This window comes from Apis florea, unplaced genomic scaffold, assembly GCF_048593485.1.
Source record: "Apis florea isolate Af1SG1 unplaced genomic scaffold, ASM4859348v1 contig_3170_pilon, whole genome shotgun sequence".
Lineage (NCBI taxonomy): Eukaryota > Metazoa > Arthropoda > Insecta > Hymenoptera > Apidae > Apis > Apis florea.
In genome coordinates, this window is record NW_028256714.1 from 5,213,493 (window position 1) to 5,228,057 (window position 14,565).

The 14,565-nt window shown below is 22.4% G+C and overlaps 2 protein-coding genes across 4 annotated transcripts; both read right to left on the reverse strand.

The window, feature by feature from the left end:
* Nucleotides 1–4,083: 4,083 nt before the first annotated feature.
* LOC100864160 (esterase FE4) lies at nucleotides 4,084–9,595 on the reverse strand. Of its 3 annotated transcripts, none has more exons than XM_086910108.1 (9): nucleotides 9,461–9,595; nucleotides 9,211–9,377; nucleotides 7,217–7,508; nucleotides 6,907–7,092; nucleotides 6,607–6,806; nucleotides 6,357–6,513; nucleotides 5,955–6,281; nucleotides 5,704–5,848; nucleotides 4,084–4,329 (listed from the first exon to the last, which is right to left on the reverse strand). In XM_086910108.1, the coding sequence occupies exons 2-9, from the start codon at nucleotides 9,343–9,345 to the stop codon at nucleotides 4,188–4,190; spliced, it is 1,584 nt and encodes a 527-aa protein (XP_086766234.1). In that variant the 5' UTR covers nucleotides 9,346–9,377; nucleotides 9,461–9,595; the 3' UTR covers nucleotides 4,084–4,187. The 3 variants fall into 3 exon arrangements, with proteins under 3 accessions (XP_086766234.1, XP_086766235.1, XP_086766233.1); XM_086910109.1 differs by having other exon boundaries at nucleotides 9,499–9,555; XM_086910107.1 differs by having other exon boundaries at nucleotides 9,211–9,589.
* Nucleotides 9,596–10,743: 1,148 nt separating this feature from the next.
* Nucleotides 10,744–14,105, reverse strand: Ilk (integrin linked kinase). Its single transcript, XM_003692869.3, has 7 exons — nucleotides 13,620–14,105; nucleotides 13,276–13,441; nucleotides 12,978–13,170; nucleotides 12,462–12,542; nucleotides 11,908–12,350; nucleotides 11,607–11,837; nucleotides 10,744–11,507 (listed from the first exon to the last, which is right to left on the reverse strand). Exons 1-7 carry the CDS (start codon nucleotides 13,706–13,708, stop codon nucleotides 11,361–11,363), a joined length of 1,350 nt encoding a protein of 449 aa, XP_003692917.1. The 5' UTR covers nucleotides 13,709–14,105; the 3' UTR covers nucleotides 10,744–11,360.
* Between the last annotated feature and the right edge of the window lie 460 nt (nucleotides 14,106–14,565).

Sequence of the window (14,565 nt, forward strand, 5' to 3'; positions counted from 1 at the left end):
TGAATACAAATATTCAATGTTTCTATTCTGAACTTACGGATCGTGATTTTCATCTTGTCAAATCAAACATAATTATAAAATATAATTATAAACTCAATCAAAAAATAATTATACTTTTTTCATCGATAACAAATTCTTAAAATATATTGAATGCATTTAAATACATTTGAATAAATAATAAATGATATTAACGACATAATTTAATAATTAATGTATGTAAATAAATATATCGTATATAAATACGATCTTATAATAAAATATATGTAAAATATATTTACTGATATTAAAATATATTGAAAATATAAAAAGACGTTTAACATTTATCGTTTAAAGAAAATCAAGAGTTAATCGATTCTTAATTGATTAAAATCTATCGAAGAAAATATAAAAAAAAAAAATCTTTGCATTTCTTCAAAAATGATCTGAAACTTTAAGGAATGGGAAAAGAGGGAAGAAAAGAAACCTGAATATAAAATTTTAGCTTCGAGTCCTCATTCGAGTTTCTGAAATATTAACAAAAAATTTTTAATATGATATTCTTGGTAATTCATGCATCTTTAATATTTTAGCTTATCTATTTTTATGTATTTGTAAGTATTTTTTTTTGAATAGTAATATTGTCAACTTTTTAAATTTGCATGTCATTAGAATATTCGCTATAAATTACTTGGGCATAAAAATTTTTTGCTTTATTATTATTTATATATAATTAATTCTATATAATAATGTGTATTTCGTTATTATATATTAATACATTAAATATATTTAAAATACATTTCTGTAATCTTTGTTAGAATTGCTTTTTTAACATTTCATTTTTGCGTTATTTTTGCATTATTGTATATTTATTGTAATTCCATTACACTTTCGAAGTAAGGTATATATAGTATAAATGTATAAGTATATAATAAGTGTGCAATATTTATTATTTAGTATATATTATTTATTAATATTTATTATGTTTTATATTATTGATTATTGTTATATAGAAAAACATGCATGGCAATATAACGATTTTGATGGCCATGATACTAATCTGCCACGTTCAAATTATTATTTTAAAAACTTTTAACTAATCAGTATTTTTTTATATATATTTTATAATATGTATAAATCTTGTTAAATCACATATTTCTTCTTTCTTGTTCCTTATGAAATTTTATATTGGGCCAAATGTCGATTCTTTCTAGAATATATTCTAATCGAGCAATCTTTACTACATCAGATATCTGTAATGCGTAAATCTTAAAAGTTAATAATTCAAAAATAATTTACAAAAAATACACGTATATAAAAAATACAAGAATAAAAAATAAATCCATTTGTGTACATATAAAGTTTTATCTGAGACTTTATTTCTTAATTTTCACAGAACTTTTCAACATTATCTCAAGATTAACAATTATTATCACAATATTTTTTTCTTCGATTTCATTTAATATATATTTGCATTTCTAGTAATTTTAAAAATAATTTAAAAAAAAAAAACATATTCTATATATATAAAGTTCCATTGAAATTCTGATTTTCAAAAGAATTCTTCAACATTATCTCAAGATCAACAATTATCATTATGATATTTTCTTTTTCATATCACGTAATTTTCATTTGATAAATATTTTTTTTCATATTTCTGATATTTTTAAAATCATGTTTAAACACTTAAAACAAATGTATTGTATATAAGATTAGATACATGATTAGTCTAGATTATATTTTTAAAAGTATGATTATATAGTATTCCATATGTATATTGAAATAAAGAAAAAAATGAAATTTACATAAGATTAAATACACGATTAAAATTATAATTTTAAAAATATATGCATAATGAAATCGTATATTATAGTTAATGATAGAATTAAATATGTCATTCAAATTCGAAGATAAATATATTGCATTTATATTTTTTATTTATATTTATATTTTTTTTATCTTTCGTTTTTATTTCCATCTCTAATGCATATATATATGTATATATATATATATATATATATATATATATATATATATATATATATATGCATTATCCATTTTAACGACGCATTAAATTGATTTTTAAAAGTTTTATAATAGCAAACAATTGCAAATAATTGCAATCAAAAAGTATTCAAAAAAACACTAAAATAAAAAATGATCAATGCAAACAATGATCAAAAGATAAAATAAATTTATCAATAGGCAAAATCAATCAAAAAATAGCATATAAATATCCCTAATAAATATCCCTAATAATGTTCCTCGATTGAAGAAATTTAATTTATGTTTTATATTTTACTTTATTTTATAAAAAAAAATTATAAAACTTAATTTCATTTATCAAAAAAAAAAAAAAAAAAAAAACATTCAAAATTCGTATATGATATATCATTATGAATAAAAAAAAGTTTTAAATAAATATAGATCAATTATCTTCTTATTTTTTGTCTCTTATTTATTAGCATTATAATTATTATTTGCATTTATATATCATATAATTTTTCTTAATATTTATATTTATAAATATCTTCATTCAATTTTCATATATACTTCAATATGATAAAAGTGTACCAAATGATTCAACCGAATTCAGTATGCTTATATTATGCTCAAATAATTTGATAGATATCTGGAATTTTTGAGAGAGTTTGTGAACTTTCAAGAAAAAGATGCCAAATATGTGTGGAAATGTGGAAGAAAAGCATATATGAAACATTTTCTATAAATATCGAGAAATTAATAATAAATCAATAAGTCATGATGCTAACATAAAACAAGATTGTAAAAAACGATTGTATTTTGAAAACAATTAACTTTTCAATATACATTTTTTTACCTATATGTATAACATATGAATCGTTATTATTATATGAATTGTTTTCTTCACTCTGTATATTCGATTTAATTTAAAAAAAAATTTTAAGATTGATTAACTAATATAATCTTTTGATACAAAGTATTACTAAAAATTTTATTATCATTATTATTACTTAATAAATATATTTAATTAAAATATCATTACATTATATATAATTGGTAATTAGATATGATATTATTATTAATTAACATGATAACAGAATAAAGTTTTGCTTCATAATTGGACATAAATGGAAATGTATAATGATAAACTATAAAAAAAAAAATAGATAAAAATATAAATGTAAAAAAACATGTTATGCAAGAGCAATATTTGTATTTTACTAGTTTTGAACTTTATAAAAAAATTTTCTCTGAAAAGATTGTTAGCATCATATCAATTTATGATCGCTTGTGAATTATATATTGTTGCTATAAGATTTTTTTTTTTGTTTATTAATAAGTTATTACATAAAATTACGATTAAATTCTATCTTATAGTGTAGTGTATAGTTTTTGATAATAAAAAATTTAAATTTTAATGATAAAAAATTATTGTATATATAAGTTATAAGTGTTTAAAATTTATTTTTTAATCTTACTTTAACTCGTTTTATTCCTAATCCATTTATTGAGTTAACAGATGATTAGAAATTTGATATCAGTAAGATAATTTGGATGAAAGAATTAAACAATATTTACGACATAATTAAACATAATTCAAACGTTTATCTTAGTACGAAGCATCTAAAGGGAAGATAAAAAATTAATAAAATTAAAACAACTCTTAGATATATATACTATAATAAAGATATATATATATATATATCTACCCATAATAAATGCCATTATTATATTATTATTTATTGTCTTACGAATATAGCAATATATAAATATCATAATTAATTATTATCGTTTGTTATACATTCAATATTCATAACTGTTCGTTTAATATATTTTTTTCATTACGTGATTGAAAAGTTGTAAATTATCATAAACGAAATACATTGTGTATATATAGGGAGAAGATTCTATCTTTTCTTCTTATCATTTATAATTCTTTTAGAAATGTTTAATAATTTTCATATATAAAAAGTATCCAAGTGTTGATAATTAAGTTTAAATATAAATCTAATAATGCATTAAAACTTCCTTATTTATATATATATATGTGTGTGTGTGTGTATGTGTATATTTATATATATATATACATATGTACTTAAATCAAATATATATATACACATGAAATAAGAAAATGGTTAATATGTATATATTATCATAAATTATATATAAAATTAAAATTATATGAAAGGAAAAAAATTAAAATTCGAAAAATATTAATTTTTCATTGACTAAGATAATTTGTATGATAAAAGATGTGATGGAAGAGGCAATAGGCGCAATTCATCCCCTATATCCAAATAACAAAGATTATTCGCCGTTGCAGGTTTCCAATTGACATTAACAAACTCATCTTGAATCGAAGTAGGTTCCCTAAATTAAACGTATAAAATATAATCGTTAATCACATTCTTTCTACGGGATATTCGTGGAACATTTTTATAATTTTTTTTTATTTTTGTAAAATCGATTCAAAACACAAAAGTTGATATACAAAAGTTTCGATTGAGATCGATTATTTATTAAGTTATAAGCAATTTATTTAATTAATTAAAGAAGAGAGAAGAGAAATGGTGTAAGAGAGATAAAGTTGTCTGATTCTATTTTCATCTCGCTTCATCTAACGCAAATTTACAAGAAAAAGATTTAAAAAAATTATGAAACTTTATTGGGGGATATGTAGTAGTAATGTAGATGTGTATTACGCAAATTTAAAATCATATACTTTTATATTGACTGTCATCTGATAAAACATTTATTAATTAGTTATACAATTAAAAATAAGTTATAAACAAAAAAATTAATAATTTTAATTTGTTATTCAAAAAAATAAAGCAACTTAAATAATAATTATAGTATAAAATATAGCTTGTATCTGAATTTTCGAATGAATTTTATTATATATATTTGTTATAAATTTGTTATATATATTATAACTCCTTTCAGATGAAAATAGAAAAAAAAAGACGTTTATATAAATAATTATTTTATAAAATCTTTTTATTTTAAAATAACGTAAGTCGTCAAATTTCTTTATTTTTCTTAATTTTTTTTTCTTTTTTTTTATATTAAAGAAAAATTATACATCAAGTGATTATATCATTTCTATGCTTTTCTTAATAATGTAATGAAAATATTTCTACATGCTAACGAAAAACATATACTATTTTGTAATATAGATGGACAATGATCAGTTCAAGAATTCAATAATAAAATTTCAATAATAAAATCTTGCATTTGTTAACCGCTCATTAAATAATTCTTTATGTCAGATATATAAACATTCGAAATAAAAATATAATTGTACTATTACCATAATATTTTTTGTCCTTCTGGTAATATATGGTGCATAAAAAAAATTAAAAACGATTTGACGATTACGTTAAAGATAAAGAAATCTTATAAAATAATTATAATATATAAGTTTCCCTTTTTTTTCTTCTATTCCCATCTGGTTGATCCAATATTTAATAAAAGACATATGTAATATAAATTTTTGAAACTTCAGCAATATATATTTATTAAAAAGTAATTGCCTGAAAACTTTTTCTGTATTTTATTTATAGTTTGCGAGTTGATTTCACCCCCTTAAAATAATTTTAGCAAAAAAAAATTGCTAAGTAATACATACTTACAAGTAATACATATTCTAAAAATTTCATAATTTTTTGAATTTCCGGATTACTTGTTATAGAGTTAGATATCAAAGATATCTTTGTATTTATTAAAATTTAAAATCAAATTTACCCTGTTTTAGCAAAATTGGTCCACATCCTGGTCATTCGTTCCAACGTAATCCTGTCCTTCGTTCCAACCGCCGGTGGATTAGGATTTTCAGTTTTACATTTCGGTAAATATAATAAATACGCGATGTCGTCCACGTGAGATGCTCCTAAAATTTAATAATAAAAGAGATAGAAAAATTAAATATTTTGTTTGAATAAAAAAGAGCACACCGCGATGATTACGCGGATTGAAAAGAAAAATGACGGCCTCACCAGAAATGTGACGTGTCACTAGGAGATCCGTGGATGTTTTCTCGTTGCCAACGTACGAAAATTTGCAAAAGTAATTGGGCCCAGTTGATCTTTTCACTCGATCTTCTAGCATTAACATAGCAGGAATACCGAAGAACGTATCGGTCATAAAATTAGATAGATCGTATAATTTATTTTTATCGATCAATTTTCCCCCAAAATATCGATCTTTCACCGCATTGATTAAATTTTTGATATCCGCATCTCCTAAATTCTTCAATGTCCCCAAAGCTTTCACGTACGTGGGTAGATATTCGTTATAAGTAGTCAACGATTTTTCGCTTATGTCTGAAGATAATAGAAAGTAACGATAACATCGATGTATTATTATTTATGATTTCGTATTTTGTAAACAAAACTCACCTTTCATGAACATAATAAACTCGTGTGACGTGTAACTAATTATGATTGGTATATTCGCATCTTTCTTCAACAATTGTTCTATAGGTTCTGGTAATACAGGATACTCTGCTATCTCGTCGGTATTGATTCCAAACGCAAGATTATAGGATAACGTTTCCTACAAGACGAAATTTTCGTTTGTTTCAATTCGTCTCAATAATAAATGTCACGATATAAATGTCAATAAAAAAAAAAAGAAAAGATCGTTTGCCTCGCGTGTAAGGATAGAAGATTGAGCCTTGATGATATCCTCAGCTGGCACACTTCGTAGAAATTCGACAACCTCCTCGGGATCGGAGGAATCTTTTCCAAGAAGAGAGGCCAGTTTAAAGCCACGTTCAGGAAGACTTTGATTCCTGGCCCAAGAACATTGCATAAATCCACTGTGCATAATCGCTTTGTGGAATAATCCTAAAACCAGCATTCCATTAAGGGAATTAATTAATAAATTAATTTTTCCACAAATCACGTACATAGAACATAATATTAATTAATCGAAATTGATTGTTACCGCGTGCACATGGCGATAAAAGTAGAGAATGAGCTAAAACTCCTCCGGCGCTGACGCCAAAAATAGTAACGTTATTAGGATCCCCGCCGAAATTAGAAATATTTTCCTTGACCCATTTCAAAGCAGCGATTAAATCTTTCAGTCCTTGATTTCCTGGCGCGACTCGGTGGCCAAGATTTAAAAATCCTTAAATTTAAAGTTTAATTTGAAATTTTTAAGTGAAAAATATTTTTTGCGATTGTTTTCTTTGCTTGTTTACACTTTTAAAATTTGAAATAAAAAAAAAAAATATGAACAAAATATGACTAACCGAATGCCCCAAGTCTATAGTTAGCTGAAACAACAACAACATCTTTCGCGAGTAAATAATCAGGCCTCGAACCTTCCTGAAAACTTGAATTGCCTACCACAAATGCGCCACCATGTATCCAAAACATAACTGGTTTCGATTGATTAAGAGAATTAGTGTAAACATTTAAGTAAAGACAATCTTCATTGCCAAACAATTTGAAAGGCTCGATCTCCTCTTGTTGTAAACATATGTGTGTTTTCACTTGGGATGTATCCTTGATACCAGTCCATGGTTGAGGCGGTTGCGGATCCTAATTTAAAGAGAAATTAAAAATATTATTTAAATTACATAGTATGAGTTATTAAAATTAATAAGAGATTTAGAAATCATATTAATCGTATTTTGCTCTTCATCGTGGATAAATATATTTGCGATATCGAGAGTTTATCAGAAAATTTTAAGATTGAAAGTTTATCAGAAAATTATATGGAATTTCATTATATAAAATTTTCTTAATTTCTTTTTTATTATATTTAATTTTTAACTTTTAGTTTTTAAATGTTTATTAATTAAGTTATATATTATATATAAGTTAACTAATAATTATTTTGATTATTTATATGAATTATTTTATTTATTTATTTTATTATTATTTTATTTATGAATAATTCAAGAATATATTTTTCTAAATATGATGTGTACATGGAAACATAAATATTTTCATAATCAACACCTATAAAATAATATAACTGTAAATTAATATAAACTGAATTTTTTAATTTTTTTTAAATATCCAAATTATTTAAAATTATCAAATTATTGGATAAATTTCATTATGGAAGAAATTTTGAAAAATTAATTTTTTTTCTAAGTTTTTCGATTTATATTACATATATATATATATTTAATGTATTATATAAAATAATATTTAGAGATATTGCAAAAATATAAATTAAAATTAAGAAATCATTTTATTAAATCAATTATGAGTTTTAATGTTAAGTAATCGTTTTATAAAAAATTACAAATGTTTAAACGTAATTCAATGTTTATTCTTAGTACAAAGTTTTATTCTTAGTATATAAAACATTCAAGAGATAAGATTAAATAATTTTTATTAAAAGAATTCTTTGATAAATTAATCTTAATTTTAACAATTAATTTTAAAAATAAAATAAATTAATTTTATTTTATTTTGAAATATTTTCTTTTAATTTTGTTTTAATTATTTTGAAATCTACATGAAAAATTACAATTTCAACAATAGGTTAATAAATATTTGTTTCTTATCAATATATAAACATCATTTACATAACAGACCTATTTATTAGATATAAAATAATATGAATAATATGAATAAAAAGTTTAAAAATTATAATATATAATATGAATAAAAAGTTTAACAATGTAAATAAAATTGACTATTTTTTTAAAACAAATAAGAATAAATTAGCGATAATTTAACATATGAAGATAAGATAAAAATATATAAAATAATTTTATTTACAACTGATATTTTTCATAAAATTTAAATTCTCCAACTTACAATTCGTTGACTGGATACAATTTTAAAGCAGAGTCAAGGATGAAGGATATAAGTAATAAAATTTTACTTTACATTTTGCTTATTTTGTAAATTAATCGATGATTTATTCGTATTTAATTTGTAGAATTGTAATTTGTTGAAGTAATCAATTTTAATTATACTTGAAAATTTTTTAAAATTGTTTTACTCGGAAAAAAACTTATAATAATTAATAGATATTAATATTATAATTAATTAATATTATTTTAATAAACATATAAATATTAATACATATAATATAATTATATATAATTATATTAATATTAATATTAAATTTATATATAAAATGTATATATTACATATATTAATACGAAATAAAATATATGCTTTCGAATTTCTGACAAATGTTTGAAATATGATTGCTATCATAAATTTTAGTTAGCAATGTGAAATAATATAAAATATAAAATATATTATATATATATACCTTAAATCTGAGGTCTCCAACAGGAGGAGCAGCAAAAGGTATTCCTCTAAAAGCGATGTATAATGATCCTAATGCACTTTTAAGTACTGCTCCTCCTAATTTCCCTTGTTTTACAGTTACTATTTGTTTGCTCATTGTCAACCAAGTTCCTTCTACTTCGATGTCTTCTGCATAAAAGTTACACATTTAGAAAATATGCTTTTATTTCTATGAAAGACAATTATACGTTATCAATTATAATCTCACATACAGAAAAAAATTTAAAAATATTGAAAGATTACAACATACGCACAAATACAAGTATAGAAACAGTATAATTAACTATATATAATTAACTACATATAATTCCCATTTGTTCTTACAGATATCAAATTGAAGTTTGTTTAATATGTTATATAAGAACAGAATAGAAGATAAGAGTTGAAAGTAGAAATATATTTATAAATAGAGTGGGGAGGAGGATTGTAGGGCAATGATGAATTTTGATAAATTTGATTTATTTTCGTTATTTTTAAAATTATGAAGAAACTTCATATATTTCATATAAACTTCATATTTATATAAATTTTATCTCTTTGTGTATATTACAAAGAGAACGAATCATAATGTGAAAAAGATTTTTTTTCCATAAGTCCCAAAAAATTCTCGAAAATAATTTCGATTTTTTAAAATGTTATTTAAATTTATTTTTCTATTTTAAGTAAAAAATAATAATCTAAATGATTTCAATAATTTTTAATACAAACTCATTCGTCAAATAATGAATTTATATTATAATAAATGTTTAAAATGATATGGTTTATGTTGATACAATATTGAAATTGAAATCATCAAATTATTAAAATAAACTTGTTATTTTAGAATAATTTTATCGTTTGAATTATTACAATTTTTTTTATATATCTTTTCATTATTTGTTATGTCTATATATTGTTTGTATATATGTTTTTAGATGTTATATAATATAAAAATTCATATTAATTATCATTATATAATTTTACATATTTATTATATTAATATGAAACAAAATAATAAAAAATATTAATATCTAATATATATAATATCAATATTATAAAATGATAAGCAATATAAATAATAATTGCTAATTATAAAATTCAATTTTTCTTTCTATTAGTATCAATTAAATTTTTTTAAGTAATGAAATATTGCTAATAATTTTATTAGCAAGTTAAATTTTAAATTAAAAAGTAAAAATAAAATATTCACTTAGTGAACAATTAGATATGTCTTTTGTCTTTCAACAATTTTAATGCAAACATTGAAACTTTGAACAACTATTATGATGTAAATTTTTTTTACTTACTATTCATATTATTTTATTAGGAATACAAAAGTATAGTACATTGCTTAAAAAAAAAATCGAAGTGGCTTTGAAATCTCTGAAACAACTCCAATTAATAAAAGAAGTTTAATTTTATACCATAATTCTCTTTACTAAATAATTATTATAAGAACATTTTTTTAATATCTTTAATTCTTTAAATATATCGAATCTAAATAAAACAAACATCCTGTAATTTTATTCGTTTTAATTTTATAATATACAATATCTTAGAATTACAAGATTTAATATTTAGATAAATTTTTAACATTAATATAATATAAGCTGGCCATATTTAAAATAAAATAATCCAAAAAATAACTGTTATATTAAATATGCAAACTTATATAATTAACATTTAATAAATGGTATTGTGAATGAAATTAATAACTATATAAAACTGATTATTATAATATATATATATATATATATATAAATGAATTAATATTTATTTCAAAAATATGAATATAATTATAAAACATATATTGTTTATTATTTATATTTATATAAATATTATTATTTATATTTATATAAATAATAAATAATATAATTGCTTATAATATATGAATATTATATTATGAAAGTTTTTCGAGGCACATTATTTATTCAAATACGATTGTATAAAAAATATACTTCAGTCATTTTAATCGAAGCAATGAAACAATCTGACACAGATTAATCGAGATTAACAATTGAGACGTTTTATAAGCGCAATCTGATTAAGCTCATTACATTTCTTTGGAAATATGTAATTCTTTCCTTTCTTTTTTATAACAATTTGACGATGTAAAAAAAATTATATCAAAAATTAACGTTTCATCTTATCGAGTATAGGAACGACCATATCAAAAGATGGACGTTTCCCTGGATCTTCATTCATACAAATCCTAATAAGCTTAGCAAGATGTGGTGAAATTCCTGGAGGTATACTAACGCGTAAATCTTCTAGTGCGATCTATAACAAATACAAGAAAGAATATATTTATACTGATAAAGATTTATGTAACATGTATGTAATAAAATAAAGATTAATGATATATAAAAAGTAACCAACTTTCATGCCACATTCCATTGGCGAAAGATCTGCGAATGGAACTTCTCTAGTCGCAAGTTCCCATAATAAAACAGCGAAACTCCACATATCACTGGCCTCGAGATTTATATCTGCTGGACGTTTACTTAAAGCTTCTGGAGACATCCATGCTGGCTCATAAATTCGACCTACCTCTTGGAATGAAAATTTCGAGTCTGCCATATTGACGCGAGCCGTTAAATCTTCATCTATCTACAAATAGAAATATTTTTATTATTCTGACGTTTACATATTAAAATATCATCATTAACAAAATATATACCATTATATGTTTACTATTGAGATGAAATCTGCATCTATTTTGTCTTTCAAGCCCATGAAGAAATGCCATAGCTCTTGCAACATCAAGAGCAAGCCTAAGTGCACGCGCAGTATCAACAACGACACCTGTACCTCCATGTAAAAGCCTATGCAAACTTCCACGTGCCATATATTGCGAAACTGTAGCCAATTTTGGTGGTTGATTAACACAACCAAGTACAGGTAGTACATTGGGATGTGAAAAAATTCGTAATTTCGGAAATTCTTCATTAAAATCCCTTGAAATTCGAGCCGTGCATTCACGTATATTTAAAATTTTTGCTACAATATCATTGTTTTGCCAACGTCCGCGCCATGTTTCACCACTTGGTGTACTAGCTAATCGAGTATGTAAAGATAGATCTGCCATGTTTATTCCTTTGTGTCGTGATAATGTAGCATCACCTGAATAATATGAATAAATGTTATTATTATAGATTAATAAATTTATTATTATAGATCATTAATTATATTATTTTCTGATCTATTCTCTGATTTAATGTAATCATTACTTACGACTTCTAGTTTTTAAACCTAGCCAGCTTTGATCTTTAAATTGAATTTTCTTTAAATCTTGTCCATATTCTACAGCTAAATCTAAATAATCAATAATATAATAATTTGTTAATCATAAATATATAGAATATCCTATAAGAATATGGACTGATTTTATGTAAAAAAATCTGAATGTCTAATCGGAAAATAAGCAATTTTACTTGTATTTAAAAATTATTTAAATTTGATCTTGAAAACAAAACTTCAAATAAAAAAATTTTATTCTATATTTTTGACTTATTTTTTGACATAAAATCAATCAATTAATTACTACACTTATATGAAATCTTATATAAGTAAATAATAATTAATTTCACATTTGTGAAATTAATCAAGTTTATTGAGATTAATTATTTGACTTTCTAAAATTAAATAGTAATTATACATTTTAATTTAATTTTTTCCAAAATTTATAATTTAAAAAAAATAATTATTTAGTTTTTAAAACTTATTTTTAATATTTTAATATATTTTTACCATGTAATCTTTTGGCTAAGTGACCTCGTGCTTTATCTAAAGGAGTATCTCCATCTTTATTTGCAATGGATACAAGAGCACCAGCAGCTACTAATTCTTCAGCAACTGCTTGATCACCCCAAAAACATGCATAATGAAGAGCAGTGTTACCATGTTCATTTGTAACATTGACATCTGCGCGATTCCTAAGCAACTATAAATATAAATTTCATTAAATTCTTAAAAATAAATTTTTAAAAATTAAAATCTTTTTTCATTTCATTTTATGCATTAAATATATTTTACTAATTGACATTACCAATTGAACTATTTCTTTGTGTCCATGAGCAGAAGCAAGATGAAGAGGAGTATCATCTCCTCTGTTGGTAGCATTAATACGTGCTCCTCTGCTAACTAATAACTCTGCCAATTTTAGGTGTCCTTCTTTGCAACACCAATGGAGTGGACTAAATCCATGATCATCCCTATATATAAATAATGAATGAAAATACACTAATATAATATAATTAATTAAACAACAAGTATAAAAGTTAAAAAATTATTTAAGTAAGAGTAATAAAAAGACAATGTATTTAAATTTGATCTCAAAACAAGATAAAAAAAAACAAAAAATAGCATTTTTTTTAAATTTCTTCTATTTACCCTTGATTCATATCATGTTCAGTGTCATCCAACCAAACACGCACTTGCATAGCATTGCCTTCACGACACCATTGAAAAATATCTTCCATTTTTCTAATTATCAGATATAATAAAAATGTTGTTTAAATATTATAAGGGAGTGGCACTGCTTCGTGCTCCAAAACACTGAAGTCGTCATATACTAAATATAACCATATTTCTGTGAAAGCAATAATGACATAAAAACTTCATTGCTACATTACATTTAACAAATCGATTTGTAATGAAAAATAAATCTATTCATTTATCAAAATGCATATATTAATTTATAATATTACACAATATTTAATATAATAACTTCATTACAATGAATACAATTCTACATCTGTCCATATATGACGCGTAGAATCGTGAATTGCCACTGCCACAACCAGACTATTGGTTATTTCATACTACCCACACTATAAAGAATTCTCATGCTACCATCTTATGTTTTACCAAAGATAATATACAAAAACTGACTATACTCACAGATCATCATATGTGCGTAGAATATAGATGATATACCATAGATTATAAATCTACAGATAAGAAATAGAATATGCATGACATTTTATACTATTTTGTATCATATATTCTGAAATACCAACTTCAAAAAAGTATTCCTTATGCTTTTCACCATATTATAATTTAAGTGATATAAAATATCCAATCGGTGATCTAAATTTATCAAATATAATATCATAGACGAGTACAAAATAAACTTAATATAAAATGCTTTTTTAGATTTTAGAAATTTGGTAGTTAATTCCCTTTTCAATACTATTTTCTCCCATTATTAATAACCCATTATCAAAAAAACAATTGAATAACATTTAATAATTTAAAATTTTAAAACTTCATTTTATTATAAAAACCATAAGATATTTAAAAAAAAAGTTTATTAAGATAATAATGAATAATATTT